The following is a 15,048-nucleotide window of genomic DNA, read 5'->3' as shown; positions in this document are numbered from 1 at the left end:
GTTGGATTTTGGCAGAGTTGACCTGTCCTAAGCAGTGGGCTGGAGCAAAAGGGAATGGAAGCTGTTCTCAGTACAGGTAGTCTTCGCAAGAGGCGTCCAGTGGCAAGTTTGGTGGTAGTGAAGGGGCAGCAGAGACAAAGGCAGCTTTGCCCCCCCCCCCCGCACTTGTTGGTGAAATTGATGCGTCATGGCTGGTGACTACTGGGCATAAGGTTTGGTGGCCAGTGGGTCTGTGGCTCGTTCATTGTAACAATGGAGAACGTGGCCTTGTGGATTTCTAGTTGTTCTTGGGATGTTCTCAAGGATCACAGGATTTAAGATCCCAGGGCATTTGCCCTCTGCCTGGAAGAGAAAGCCACCAGCTTAATTATAGAGGAGGACTGGTTGGAAGGACGCTCTGCACAGATTCAGAGGTACTTTTCTTCGATTCATCTCTTTTTTTTTAAAGGGGGGGAGGGCAGAGCCTGGGAGGTGTTACAAAACCAAGTGTCTGTTAAAGGCCTTTTGTTTGTGATCCACAATCTACAGGAAAGTGTTCTTGCCCGTGCCTCCTGTTTAAGGGATCGCGATGTCCAGGTGCCTGGTTTTCCCCCCATCTCTACTGCCACAGTCTTTGGGGCTGGCTCTTTTCCAAGGAACAGGAACTGAGAACGCGCAGCCCTCCCCAAGGTCAACCGCACAGGTGGTGGGTGGTGCAGGACTCCTGCTGTCCCCAGAGTACTGAACAGAGATTACGCACTAAAGCATGCAAATAGAGGAAAGAGGCAGGGCCCTATGGAGGACAGACCGTCGATCAGGAAAGTCGATCGGGAAAGCCCTCCACTGCCCCAGCGTTGGGGGCTTGCCCAGGGGATCTTCGACTGTTTTCACCCTCTCCCCCCAAGCGACTGAGCTGCTCAACATTGCTCCTTGTTGGGTTACAGGGAGGGATAAACATAGACCTTTTCTTCTTTGCGGGGGGAGTCCAAGAAGTGTGCAAAGATACCGACTCTCGTCCATGGCTGGGCTGGTGTTGCCGCCTTTCCCAATAAGCCTTGGTCAGGGGAAGGATGAACTGAAGGGTCTTGGGGGGAGGCAGTTTGGGAAGCTTCCTTCCAGCAAGGCCAGCGTCCTCCTCACCCTCTCGTCAGCTGCTTCCAGCATTCTATACCTCCCCCAGCATGCTCAGTCCTCCAGTTGTTTTGGGTTCCCCCTCCTTTGGGGTTATAAACTTAGGTTCTTCTGCTTATTTCAGGGGGGTAGCCCCCCCCCCAGTACATTAAAAACCTCACCTGCCTGTGGCCTAGATTTGCCAGTTCTGTACATGGATACAAGGCAGGGTACGAGCGCCGCCCTCCTGTTCTTAATGGTTCCTGTGCATCAAGGCTGTGTGTCACTTTTCCATAGCTTCCTGCCTCTGCTGTCCTTTTCCTCCTCTGGCCTTTCTTCTAAAAGCCAGCCCTACAGGGAGAAGCTGAATGAAGGCTGTGCTCCCCCCCCCTTTGAAGTTCTCGGTGGAGTGGGGGAGGCTGCTGGGGAAGCACCTGCCGGCCTGGCCTCAAACAAGGTGGTTCTTGTGGAGAGAGACAACAGGGCTTTCAGCCCATGTGCCACGTGACGTGGAGAATGTGGCCCAGCCCTACTCCCAGAGGCCCACTGCACAGCCTGTTGTCACAACCTCCTGTCCAAGATTCAGGGCGGAAAACCACCACTGAAGCCCTGGAGGAGGGCTTGCTTCGCCCATGCAGAAGCTTCCTATTCCCAATCAATACTCGGAGGCAGCAGCAAGGCTTTTAAAAGTCAAGGCAAGCGTGGATAACTCGGCATCACGTTCTCCTTCGAGGCCAGGTGGCTCCAGTGCTGCCACGTAACTGTGGATCACGGCAGTAAGTTTCTAGCCCTAAGGGACAGGAACAAGGGTCTTTCATACTTTCTTCCTTTTCTACAGTGAGAGGAAACTGAATTAGGTGCCCGAGAGCAGGTGCATCTGCCCTTTAATTTGTCCAGGTGCAAATCTGAGCGTGTACATGGAGGGAATGCCCAGCCCTGCTTGGGCCTGTTTGTGGGCACGAACTTTCCATTGTCCCTTGTCCCATCCCAGCCTGTTTCCTCTAGGCACTGACTAGAGAGGAGGCCAGTAAAAGCCGCCTTTCCCCCCTCCATCTCTCCAAGTAGCTTCACGTTCCTGCATAGCTAATTTCTCCAAACACACATTATGCCCCTAATTTTGGCCTGTGCAAAGTTCGCATGCGCCTTGCCACTCTTCCTTCAGCAGACGCCACTAGCGGTGGCTGGGCTTCTCAGGGAATGAAGGGAGGCGGAGGCAGCCTGAAGTGGGGAAGCTGAAAGTGTGATGTCCGACCAGGCTGTTGAGATGGGGTCCCTTCCGTTTTATTGGCCTAGCCAGCAACTAGTTTTGAATTAAAGTGAGCCTGAATGGCGAAAGGCAGTGGTTTTGCCTGCTACCGCACAGCCTCTTGGTCCATCTCTCAAACCCCTGCTTTCCAATGTAATAAAATACTGTCAGGAAGAGGCCTTGGCACATTGTGCTGTGTTGGGCTCACTCCTGAGGAAGACTTTTCTTGTTTGTGTCGACTTAAGGGCCCTTTGCCTATGTGTGGGGTCATATTTGCGCAGAAGTAAAGGGCTTGATGGTTGTTGGGGGTTTTCCGGGCTGTATTGCCGTGGTCTTGGCATTGTAGTTCCTGACGTTTCGCCAGCAGCTGTGGCTGGCATCTTCAGAGGTGTAGCACCAAAAGACAGAGATCTCTCAGTGTCACAGTGTGGAAAAGATGTAGGTCATTTGTATCTACTCAGGAGGGGTGGGGTTGAGCTGAGTCATTCTGTAAGAGTTTCCCAGGGTGTGGAATGCTAATGGCGGGAGGCTTCACTGTATCCTGAGGCGGTTCTTTTGCATATGGATTGGTGCTTGATGTGCTAATCTTCTCTGCAGGGCTATTGTCGGGTGTGGAGTGTTTTGTTGGCCTGGTGTTTTTCAGAACTGGAGCCCATGCTCTGTTCATTCTTAAGGTTTCTTCTTTCCTGTTGAAGTTTTGCTTATGCTTGTGAATTTCAATGGCTTCCCTGTGCAGTCTGACAAAGTAGTTGGAAGTGTTGTCCAGTATTTTGGTGTCCTGGAATAAGATACTGTGCCCTGTTTGAGTTAGGCTATGTTCAGCCACTGCTGATTTTTCAGGCTGTCCAAGTCTGCAGTGTCTTTCATGTTCTTTTATTCTTGTCTGGATGCTACGCTTTGTGGTCCCGATGTAAACTTGTCCACAGCTGCAGGGTATACGGTATACTCCTGCAGAGGTGAGGGGGTCTCTGCTGTCTTTTGCTGATCGTAGCATCTGTTGTATTTTTCGGGTGGGTCTGAATACTGCTTGAAGGTTATGCTTTTTCATAAGCTTTCCCATCTGATCAGTAATTCCTTTGATATATGGCAAAAACACTTTTCCTGTGGGAGACTGCTTTTCTTTGGTTGTTTGATTCATCCTGGGTTTGATTGCTCTTCGGATTTCATTTCTGGAGTAGCCATTTGCCTGAAGTGCGTGGTTTAGATGATTAATTTCCTCATTGAGAAAGCGCGGCTCACATATCCGTCTTGCACGATCCACTAATGTTTTCATTATGCCTCTTTTCTGTCGGGGGTGGTGATTGGAGTTTTTGTGTGAGTACCGATCAGTGTGAGTTAGGTCACAAGGTGAGTTGGTTTCCTGTAGACCTTGTGACCTAACTCACACTGATCGGTACTCACACAAAAACTCCAATCACCACCCCCGACAGAAAAGAGGCATAATGAAAACATTAGTGGATCGTGCAAGACGGATATGTGAGCCGCGCTTTCTCAATGAGGAAATTAATCATCTAAACCACGCACTTCAGGCAAATGGCTACTCCAGAAATGAAATCCGAAGAGCAATCAAACCCAGGATGAATCAAACAACCAAAGAAAAGCAGTCTCCCACAGGAAAAGTGTTTTTGCCATATATCAAAGGAATTACTGATCAGATGGGAAAGCTTATGAAAAAGCATAACCTTCAAGCAGTATTCAGACCCACCCGAAAAATACAACAGATGCTACGATCAGCAAAAGACAGCAGAGACCCCCTCACCTCTGCAGGAGTATACCGTATACCCTGCAGCTGTGGACAAGTTTACATCGGGACCACAAAGCGTAGCATCCAGACAAGAATAAAAGAACATGAAAGACACTGCAGACTTGGACAGCCTGAAAAATCAGCAGTGGCTGAACATAGCCTAACTCAAACAGGGCACAGTATCTTATTCCAGGACACCAAAATACTGGACAACACTTCCAACTACTTTGTCAGACTGCACAGGGAAGCCATTGAAATTCACAAGCATAAGCAAAACTTCAACAGGAAAGAAGAAACCTTAAGAATGAACAGAGCATGGGCTCCAGTTCTGAAAAACACCAGGCCAACAAAACACTCCACACCCGACAATAGCCCTGCAGAGAAGATTAGCACATCAAGCACCAATCCATATGCAAAAGAACCGCCTCAGGATACAGTGAAGCCTCCCGCCATTAGCATTCCACACCCTGGGAAACTCTTACAGAATGACTCAGCTCAACCCCACCCCTCCTGAGTAGATACAAATGACCTACATCTTTTCCACACTGTGACACTGAGAGATCTCTGTCTTTTGGTGCTACACCTCTGAAGACGCCAGCCACAGCTGCTGGCGAAACGTCAGGAACTACAATGCCAAGACCACGGCAATACAGCCCGGAAAACCCACAACAACCATCGTTCTCCGGCCGTGAAAGCCTTCGACAATACATAAAGGGCTTGAGTCTCCCAACGTGTCTTGGGGGGTGGTTCTTAGGTTGTGGCTGAGGACGTCCCCATGGCCGGGGCCTGCCAGCTGCCTCTCCCTTGCTGCCAGAGGCAGCTTCAGTTCTTTTAACTAATTGTGATCACCTGGGCTTTTTTTTCTGGGAAAAGAGGTGGTGGAACTCAGTGGGTTGCCCTCGGAGAAAATGGTCACATGGCTGGTGGCCCCGCCCCCTGATCTCCAGACAGAGGGGAGATCAGGGGGCGGGGCCACCAGCCATGTGACCATTTTCAAGGGGTTCCAGAACTCCGTTCCCCCGCGTTCCCGCTGAAAAAAAGCCCTGGCGATCACCTTGTTTCGTTGTGTGTAGGCTGCTTGATGCAAAAAGGGCATCACACAGCGAGGCTGCCCCAGGAGCCCCCTAGACGCAACCTACTGGAGCCAAGGTGGCACCAAGGGTGTTTTGCACAGGCAGGGCGATCAATGAAATGTTGTCAGACCTGCCGGGCCTTCTTTGAAGAGAAAAGCTGGGTGGGGCAGGCGTGGAGTAAGGGCCAACCAGGGTGAGAAATAAGCCAGGCAACATAGAAGAGGGAGTCTGGAGAAAAGTAAAATAGTAAAGAGTCGAACAGCACTTTTAAAACTAACCAACCAACAATACATCTAACCAACTTTATTGTAGCATAAGCTTTTGAGAACCACAGCTCTCTTCTTCAGATCTGACAAAGAGAGCTGTGGTTCTCGAAAGCTTATGCTACAATAAAGTTGGTTTGTGAAATAAGTGAAAGGTTCATTGTATTCCGCCATCGGCCATTACAAGTCACAAACAAAAACAGAAACACAAGCTTGAAAAAGTTGGTTAATCTTAAAGGTGCAACGGGACTCTACTACTTTGCAACTACAGACTAACATCGCTAATTCCTCTGGAGGAGAGTAGTTGTTCCTCGGTTTTCCGTGGCCAAAATGCTTTCAACACCCACCCCGGCGGTCTTTTTCTCCAAAGGAGACACAGCGACGCCCCCGGGCACGACGACCGCCTGGCTCTGCCTCTCCGGAGCATCTTCTGCCCCGACAGGATGTTTCTCGGAGCGAGGCGAGCAACAGGAAGCCCGGAGCCAGGGCGGCGGGGAGAGGCGGCGCTCCTCCTCCGCCGGCCACCGGCGAGACTCTTGCCTGACCCCGCCTGCGGGCGCCGGAGGGGGCAGGCCCGCCCAAAGCGCCGCGCCCAAAGTCTGCGCTCCAGGGACGCGCCCCGGGGAAACGCCCCGAGCCGAAGGGCCCGCGGGAGGGCGGACAGGCAGCGGGAGAGAGTCCCTGGCCCCGGGCAAGCCGGCCCCTGCCTGGCTTCTTTGCAACGCTGGAGGGAGGGCCCGAGGGAGTCACGACCCGCCGTGCAATCCCATGGTGAGTTACTCCAGCCGAAACGCATTGGAGTCAATGGCCCGACTGGAGTCACTGTCCAAAGGGTCGCGTTTGTGCGTTTGCCCCTCACCTCTGTGGTCAGCTAGACGCAGGGCAGGAGACCCGAAATAAAATTCGGCCCGGTTTCCGAACCCGAATCCGACTTCGTAGCATAAGCTTTCGAAAACCACAGCTCTCTTCGTCAGAGGCATCGGTTTCGGAACTTTCCCGACTTTTAGAATGTTTAACACTAAAAAAGTAGAGAGTCCAATAGCACCTTTAAGACTAACCAACTTTATTATAGCATAAGCTTTCGAGACCCACGGCTCTCTTCGTCAGAGGCATCTGACGAAAGCTTATGCTACGATGAAGTTGGTTAGTCTTAAGGTGCTACTGGACTCTTTACTATTTTGCAACTACAGACTAGCACGGCTCACTCCTCTGGATCTAGAACACTTTTTTTAAAAAAACCCTCTCCAGTAACTTTCTCTCTCAACGTAATTACTTGGGAATAAGCCCGTTGGACGCAGCGGAACTTCGAGTTACATCACAGGAGTCCCGGGGCACCTAAAGGCCGGCCGAACTTGACTCCAGCTTCAGCTTTTGTGGTCTGGATCTCCTTTAGTCGGAGGCACCGGCAGGCGCAAGGTTTTGTGCGTCTCGGGTGCCACAAAAGCTCCGTTTTGCTGCCCTCTGGCACTGTGACCTTCGCATACACACGCACGGACTCTTACGAGGGTGAGAAAGTCAGCACGCTCGTGTCCGCTTTTACCGTTACGTCTTCCAAATCCAACCGCCGCCTTAGTAAGAGCAGCAGACCCTGCGTCTTTGATTCTTTTATCTGCACGGGCCCCCCTCCCCGCCCGCTTTCTGCCAGGCCCGGTCCAGCAATTCGTAGCAAAATAAGAACATCTCCCCAAATGCTGCGGAGCCGGGAAGCAGAGCCCAAGCGGAAAAAAAGCAAGCTGCAGCAAGACAAGAAAACCGTTTTCGCCTCTCCTCTCAGGAAGTCAACGCTAGAGGGTTCCTCCGTTCCCAGGGAATTCTGCACAATGAAAAGCGCGGGGGGAATCGGCCCCTCCTCCCAGGCGAGGCATTGGGGTACAAGGGCTACTGTGTGGGCTTAGGCAGGGGGAAGCCGAGTTCAACCCCCACCCCTTCTGCCCTGGGCTCAAACACTCCCGGTCCACCTCGCAGGGCCGTTGTGATAGTCCAATGGAGAAAGGGGAGAACTTTAGGTAAGGCAGCCTCAAAAGGCAGAACTGGCATTGCTGTGCCAAAGCGAGGGGGTTGGCACAGGCGCCCCCCCCCCGTCCAAATGCCTTCTAGCGGGGACAGGCCGGTTTCCTCCTCGCCTGGTTTCTTCCCAGTCCACAGAAGCGTTTTGCTTTTTCCAAGAATATCTCCGCGAGCGGGGTGGGAGGAATCTCGGAGTACAGAGCGATCCTAAATCTGCGCTCTCGCTGGCGGAGACGCGCACCTTCGCAAGCTTCCTCGCCTCCGGCAGGCGCAGCAGCAGCACGGGAGAAACAAGCCGCTGCCACCCCCCCTCCCTCCCCGTGTTAGGTGCCGCATTTACACCAAGAGGGCGCCCCCCCCCCATGTTACTGGACATGATTGTAACTTGCAGTGTGAAAGTAAAGCCACCTCCTGGCTTTTTGATGGCATATTTGGGGCAGGGGGGAATACTACGCTTGTGCTCGAGTACACGCGGGAGCTGCAGCTTCCCCTTTGCCGCGATTTGGCCGCGGAGGTTGCGAAGAAAACGAACTCCGCCCGGACTCGGAGCGGACCGCGCCCGGAGCTGCCAATAGGCGGCGCTCTCGCTCAGGTGCTGGCAGAGGAGGCGGGCAGGACGGGGGCATCTTTTTCTTGGGGTCTGCCAACAGGGGGGAGCGGTTCTTCGCCTCCGGAGCCTCGCAGCTCGACGGTGGCGCGCATGCTTTGCATGTAGAAGTTCCCCGGTCCAAATCCGGCCCTGAGAGGGGCTTCGCCGAACCGCGGTTGGGAAAGACCGTTTCTTGGCCCCTGGACAGCCAGCCGCCTGCTATCCCGAGAGGCCGGCTCTGCACGCAGAAGGGCCCCGGCTCAGTCCCTGCGGTGGCAGGTGCTGGGGAAAGCCCTGCTTTGTGGGCGCTCCGGAGAGCCGCCGGGCCGCTTACAAGCCGTCCGCGCCGGAAGGCAGTTGCAGACGAGTACGTGTGAACGGCCCGCTGTGCAGCGCCGGGCAGCGTTTTCGCAACGCCCGCCGGCTCTCGAGCTTGCGCACGGGAACCCAGCCGGAGAGGCTTGGTGGCGCCCGCGGGCTTCAGCCCCCCGCGAAGGAGACGATCGCCCAGGCTGTGCGCCCTGCAGACCGCGCCGGGGGCTCAGCGCGAGAAAGCCCCCGAGCATGTGCAGAGTGCATTTCGCTTCCCTGGGGTTGGGGTGGCCGGCCTTGCCCCGTTCCCAGCTCCGCCGGGGAAGCGCGCTTTGCACGCGCCCGGCCCCCAAGACGACAGCACCGCCGCCCCGGCGGGACAGGCCCCCTCCTGCGCGGCGGTTCCGGATCCACTCCGGAGCGGCGGGGCGGGGCGGCGTGACTTCACCGCCGGCGCTCCCCATTGGCCCGGCGGCGCGTCGCTCAGCGCACTTCCTTCTCGGCGGGGGGAAAAGTTTCTCGGGGCGAGTCGGGACTCGGGCGCGCAGCCGTCGGGGCGCTCCAGGGAGAGGCGCCGGGCCCCGAAGCAGCGCCGCCCCGGCACCGCGCCATGGCCTCCCCGGGCGCCGCCGCCGCCGCCCCGCCGCGCCCCCTGTCCCCCGAGGCGGCCCCGGCGCCGGGCGCCCCGGCCGGCCCGCCTTGCCACGGCGTCTCGTTCCAGCTGCAGATCGGCCTGACGCGCGAGTTCGTCCTGCTGCCCGCCGCCTCCGACCTGGCGCACGTCAAGCAACTGGCCTGCTCCATCGTGGACCAGAAGGTGGGCGCGCGCTCGCTCGCGGGGACGCCCCTGGGCCGGCCGGGCCGGGCGCGCCACCCGCGGACTCGCCCCGGGCTAGGCAGTGCGCGCCGGGTGTTGCCGGCCGGGCCGGGCCGGGCCGGGCCGCGTCGTCCAGCGCGGGAGGCTCGCCGGGAGGGGAGGCGCCTTCCCCCCAGAGCCGCGCCGTCGTGTGCGCCGCGAACCGAAACCGCGCCCCGCCTCGCCTGCCGCCCGCGCTCGCCTGCCTTTCCGCCGGGCTCCTTCCTGCCGCCCCGCCTCTCCCCGCGCCGGGGCCGGGTTGCACTGCAGTCTCCTCGGGGCGCCGGGCGGCGGCCGCGGTGGCTCCGTGTGCGCGCCGCGGTCTGTTGGCTCTGGACGGCGTTCGGCGCTCTGGCGTGTTGCAGAACTCCGTAACGACAAGCCCTTCGCACTGCCGGAGAGCTCGGTCCGGGCCCAGTGGCCACCGAATGACCAAGTCCCGTGGGCTCTGGAGAGTTGAAGCTCCATTCCCTGGAGATGTCGTTGGTCGTGAAGATGCTGCTGGACTCGGGTCTTGGGCTTAACCTGCAGACCAACACGCCTGAAACTAAGATCTTTAGCGTATAAGCTTTTGAGAGTCAAAACTCCTTTTTTCAGGGACCTGAAGAAGGGAGCTTTGACTCTCAAAACTTGGAAATCTAGTTGGTCTCTAAGCTGCTACTGGACCCAAATCTTGCTCTTTGACTGCAGACCAACAGGGCTACCCACTTGAAACCATTAGCATTAAGTGACTTTAGATATGTGTCCAGTGATTAATAAATGCAGCTATGTGTGGCCGGGATTTGATTGTGTGTGGTTTGTATGGCACCTCATGTGTGTGGTTTGTGTGTGCACTGGGGGGTTCAATGCACAATGATCTCCGGGTGTGGACTGGGCCTGCCCAGCCCTTCGTCAGATATGGGGGTGGGCGGATCAGGTATTTCGCTGTGGTTTCATTTGTGCACAACTGTATGGTTTCTGCGTTGAGGCTTTGTGCGTGCATTGAGTTGCTCAGTCACTGCAGGTGTACTTCAGCTTCATGTATATATTTGTGTGTGTGTGTGTGTAGAGATGCTGTTTTAACATGTGTCATTTTTTTGTGGTGCTTCTTGTATCTTGAAATTGGCTTCCACTGGATGCAGAGGATGAGGCATATATATATAGGGCTTGCTGGCCTGTCTTCATATCTGAAGAAGTGAGCTGTGACTCACGAAAGCTCATACCCTACCACAAATGTTGTTAGTCCTATAGGTACTACTGGACTCCTGCTCTTTTCTTGCTTCAGACAGACTAGCGTGGCTACCTCCCTTGAAGAAAGTGGGCTGTGTTGTGTGTGAGTTGTATGCTATAAGGTTGCCAACTGACCTGCAAAAGACCATTTGGTCTGCTCCTGTGTCCTTTACAACTTTCTTGGTGGAAATTGGTAGTGGAAATTTCCTGTGGCAGGGAGCTGAATGGTTATTGCTTGCAAAAGCCCTGCAGATCGCACTGCCCAGAAGGGATCGAGTTGGCCTCTCTAGAGAATCAGGTTTAGATCCCTGCATTGTCCTCACCCTCATACCAATTCTTCTTGTTTGGCCTAATTCACTTTACAGGATTATTAGGATGAGAGAGAGAGGTGATGGAGGAGCAACTAGATGCAAATATCACTTAAATAAAAAAGCAGTAACGGGTCAAGGAAGGGTTAATGAATTTGGATTTTAGGCTCCGGGTTCCTAAAGTCTACTATGGAGCAGCTGGGAGACAGGGCATTATGGAGGCGGAGGAGATAGAGTGGGGAGTAGAGGCAGCAGATTTGGGGCAAGGAGGGGTTAACCATTTGGGGGGGGGTCTTTCCCCTCCCCGGTGCAGCGGGCTCTTCTTGGCTTCTCACTTGTCCACCTGTCCTTCGAAAACTCCACCTTCCCAGCCTCCCTAGTGGATATTCCCTAATGCCTTCCATCAGGCATCAGCGGCAAGGGCCCAGGGTCCCTGAGCGGCCCAGGCGAGTGGTTCCGGGGCGGCTGGTGGTGCTCTGCACAGGTTCAGGCGCTGAGCCCCAGCAAACATCAGTGGTAGTAGTAAGACCAAAAAGAGTCCAGTAGCACCTTTAAGACTAACCAATTTTATTTTAGCATAAGCTTTCGAGAATCAAGTTCTCTGTATCAGGCATCTGACGAAGAGAACTTGATTCTCGAAAGCTTATGCTAAAATAAAATTGGTTAGTCTTAAAGGTGCTACTGGACTCTTTTTGATTTTGCTACCACAGACTAACACGGCTAACTTCTCTGCAGTAATAAGACCTTGAGCGACGGTGCCTTTTGAAAGCTTTCATTTACTTTGGCACAGTAATTCTCCCAGCCTTTCTATAAGGTATGCCAGAGTTGCTCTCTCTCTTCCTGCGTGTGTGGGGTGAAGTTTGTTTGAGCCAGTGATTAACTGGGGCTAAGTCCTGTAGTGAGTTTATGGCTGAGACCGGGTCACTTTACCCTGTCTGGCCCCCTTCCCTTGCCCGCCGCATTGTCTCCGGTCCAGGCTCCTCTTTCTGTGTACATAACGTTTCTGTTTTGGCAGAGGAGCGGAAATCGCAGCCAAGCTCCCTGCAGCCGCTCTTTGCTGGACAGGAAAGCGAAGAGTTGCTGCTTTCCAAGAGGCTGAACACGAATCGAATCTCTGGGATGCTTCCAGGATGGAAGCCGCCTTGGTCGCATCCTTTGCTGCTGGCAGAGGGAGAAACTTGGCATAAAAAACTGTTCGCTTAAAAAGCCAATCTAAGATGAAAAAGCTTTCGTCCCCAAGAAACATGTGCAAGAGAACTGCCCCTTCTGACCTCCTTTGGAAGGGAATCCCAACAGGTTGGAGCAGCTGCCCAGAGAACGCCTAGCTTAACGCGTTTTGATTTAACTTTACCGAAACAGAGAGGCGTAAGAAAGAGCTTGGTGGGCCGACCTTAGTAGGGGAGGGAGGTGGTCCTTCAGGGACAGGGGCTTGTCTGGAAGTCCTGAAGCCCAGGTCACAGTAACGTAGCCCGATCTGTCGCTTTCAAGCATATCTTTGCAGCCACAAGCATTAGAATTTTTTTATTTTTATTGTTTATTAAATCTTGCTTTTCTCTCTTTCTGGATAGTTTCAGGCGGGCAGCCGTGTTGCAGTAAGGCAGCAGGATTTGAGTCCAGTAGCACCTTAGAGCCCAAGAAGATTTTCAGGGTGTGAGCTTTCGAGAGTCAGAGCTCCCTTCTTCTCTTTGTGGAGTAGAGGCTTAAAAAAAAATTGCGCAGCAAAAGTAAACTTTTGTCAGTACTTCTTTGGAAGAGACAGCGAGATGAAGATGCTGCTCTGCCAGACTGCTGGTCCCTCTGGCCCGCTGTGGTCTGCTCTGATAGGCCGTATCTCTCTGAGAGTTGGAGAAAAGCCGAAAGTCTTTTCCGACACCTGCCACCCTGTGGTGGCCGCCTGCTGCCCTGGCTCGGACCTGAGACCTTCTGGGAGCAAAGCATACGCTGTGTCCCTGAGCAATTGTCCCTCACCGTGTCACTGGAAGTCTTGCTCGGTGGCAGGGAAGATCACGGATCACTCTGCTCGGTGGCAGGGAAGATCACGGTTATACGCAGAATAGCAGCATGGGACCTCTAGGCTGAGAAACGATATGTCTCTGCTAAGGATGAACAGAGATGGCCATAGTCCTTGTCCCCTGGCTGAGAGATTTCCAGGCATGTCTGTCTGGCAGCAGGTTGCTCAATGAGACTCACCCTTTTGGTTTGCCTCCGGCAAGGCAATCTTTATGTTCTGCACCCGCACTCCGTGTCATCTCCCCTCTGGGATGAATGTTACCGCCCTTTAGTTGAATGATAGATTCCAAGTTCCCCGGAGGCCAGTGAGCTGTGTCCCCCGCCCTTTATTATGCCCCTGCGTAAGAAGGCGTGTTCGCTGATGAATGCTTAAATGTTTGTCTGCTACTTCTTGAATTCTGCTTTTATATTAGAGAGGATTCAAAATGAGGCGTATTTGTTTGCCAAAAACATTTGGCAAACTCCGTTTGCATTCTCAGGGTGCCGTGCAGTTCTGGAAAACAAAAGAACAATAAAACCAAAACCTGAAAGTGGTTAATGTACCGTCAGTAAATAATAAAAACGTTAGGGTGTTAGTGATGGAGTTAAAACTACATGTAGTGTGTGTGTGGGGGGGGGGATGATGTGCTCCCCACATACACTCCTAGTACTAGATCCAGAGGAGTTAGCCATGTTAGTCTGTAGTAGCAAAATCAAAAAGAGTCCAGTAGCACCTTTAAGACTAACCAGTTTTATTGTAGCATAAGCTTTCGAGAATCACAGTTCTCTTCGTCAGATGCATGGAGGGCAAAAAGAGAAACTGGTCAGATATAGAGGAGGAGAGGGGGGGCGGGGTAGATGCAAACAGCTCCTTCTGATATGCAGATGCAAACAGCTCCTTCTGATGTGGAGATCAGTTTGCTTCTGTAAAGGTTCAGAGGACTTAGCCGTGTTAGTCTGTAGTAGCAAAATCAAAAAGAGTCCAGCAGCACCTCCAAGACCAACCAATTCCACTGCAGCACAAGCCTTCGAGAACTCCTAGTACTGCAGCTGCTGTTGAGGGTTCTCCGTTTTCGTGCCTGGAGCCCCGGCAGTGCTGGGAACGGCTTCTCTTGCCAAGCCGCCTTGTTTGGCCTGCTCTGTCTTTGAATAGAGGGCTGTTCCCCCGGAGCGTGAGTCACCGGCAGCTCCCTCTCCTGGGCACAGCCTGGCCTAGCTTAGCCTCCCCAAGTTTATTGCCTGCTATTATGATGCTGTTTCCTGCCCGTCAGGAACACTTTAGGCAGCTAGTAGGTGGAGAAGAGAAAGCAGTTAACTCCTGCCTCGCAGACCGCAGGTACCAGGGCTCATTAATTTCAGCCCACTTATGTACCTTCCTCATTAACCCCTGTGGCAAAGATGGAGCCTCCATGTGCAAAGGCAGTGTACCTCTCTGGACATCAGCTGCTAGGGGGAAGGTTGTTGCATTCATGCTTTGCTTGTGACTCCCTGGCAGCATCAGGCCGGTCATTGTGGAAAGCGGGATGCTGAGAGAGAAAGGCGCATCTTGGCCTGATCACGCAAGGCCTTTCTGATATTTTTGATACCTTAGCACAGGAACGGAAATGCACTGGGCAGATAGATGGCGATATCCAGACTTTTGATACCTGGGCCACAGTCTTGTTCAGGGCTAAGGCTGGTGGCGTAATTCCTTCTGGTGCTCTAAAATCACGTGCTTTCTAGCGTTGCTGCATTTACAGTGCGGTCCTATGCAGAGTTACTACCATTTAATCTCACTGATTTTGCTGGGCTAAGAGAGAAGCCACACTGCATAGGATTGCACCATCGATCGATTAATCTGGTAGATTAATTGATGGAAAACAGTTACAGGACCATAGAGGGAGAATGGACTGGGACCCGGTTCTGCCATGGCACTCACGGGATGACTGTGGGCCATTCCTTCTTTTTCAACCTGGTCTACCTTATAGGACTGTTGGGATGGTAAAATGGGAGGGGGGACCTATGCATGCTGTGATAAACTCTTTGGAAGTTGGGTGGGATAAAAATGTGCCGATAGAAAGCTCCTAAGTGACCACTTTTTAAAAAAAATGTTGAATACAAGTACACGTAGAAACTGCAGACGGCAAACATAATTTTGGAAGCAGCTTTCACTCCTGTGTGGGAGAGATGGGGGAATGGTTCTTAAGTTAGTTCTAAGAACTAGCTATACTTTTGCTCCATATGCAAATATGCAATGCGATTGAATCCTATAGTTATTTGACTAAATAGGATTGTTTTTAACTGGCGGCTTCCTTCACCACCGGCTTCTGAGACAGTAGGAAGATGAGCAAGATTCGGGTCCAGTAGTACCTTAAAACCAACTG

General features: G+C 53.3%; 1 protein-coding gene across 1 annotated transcript in view; it reads left to right on the top strand.

Moving 5' to 3' along the window:
* Nucleotides 1-8,859: 8,859 nt before the first annotated feature.
* PRKD2 (protein kinase D2) overlaps nucleotides 8,860-15,048 on the top strand; it is a 29,414-nt gene continuing 23,225 nt past the window's right edge. Inside the window, exon 1 of the mRNA XM_054999301.1 lies at nucleotides 8,860-9,140. Coding sequence (XP_054855276.1) covers nucleotides 8,934-9,140 — 207 coding nt within the window. The 5' untranslated portion in view covers nucleotides 8,860-8,933. The remainder of the gene's footprint in view (nucleotides 9,141-15,048) is intronic.

Source organism: Eublepharis macularius, chromosome 15, assembly GCF_028583425.1.
Source record: "Eublepharis macularius isolate TG4126 chromosome 15, MPM_Emac_v1.0, whole genome shotgun sequence".
Classification (NCBI taxonomy): Eukaryota; Metazoa; Chordata; class Lepidosauria; order Squamata; family Eublepharidae; genus Eublepharis; species Eublepharis macularius.
This window is presented reverse-complemented; position numbering and strand designations above follow the sequence as displayed.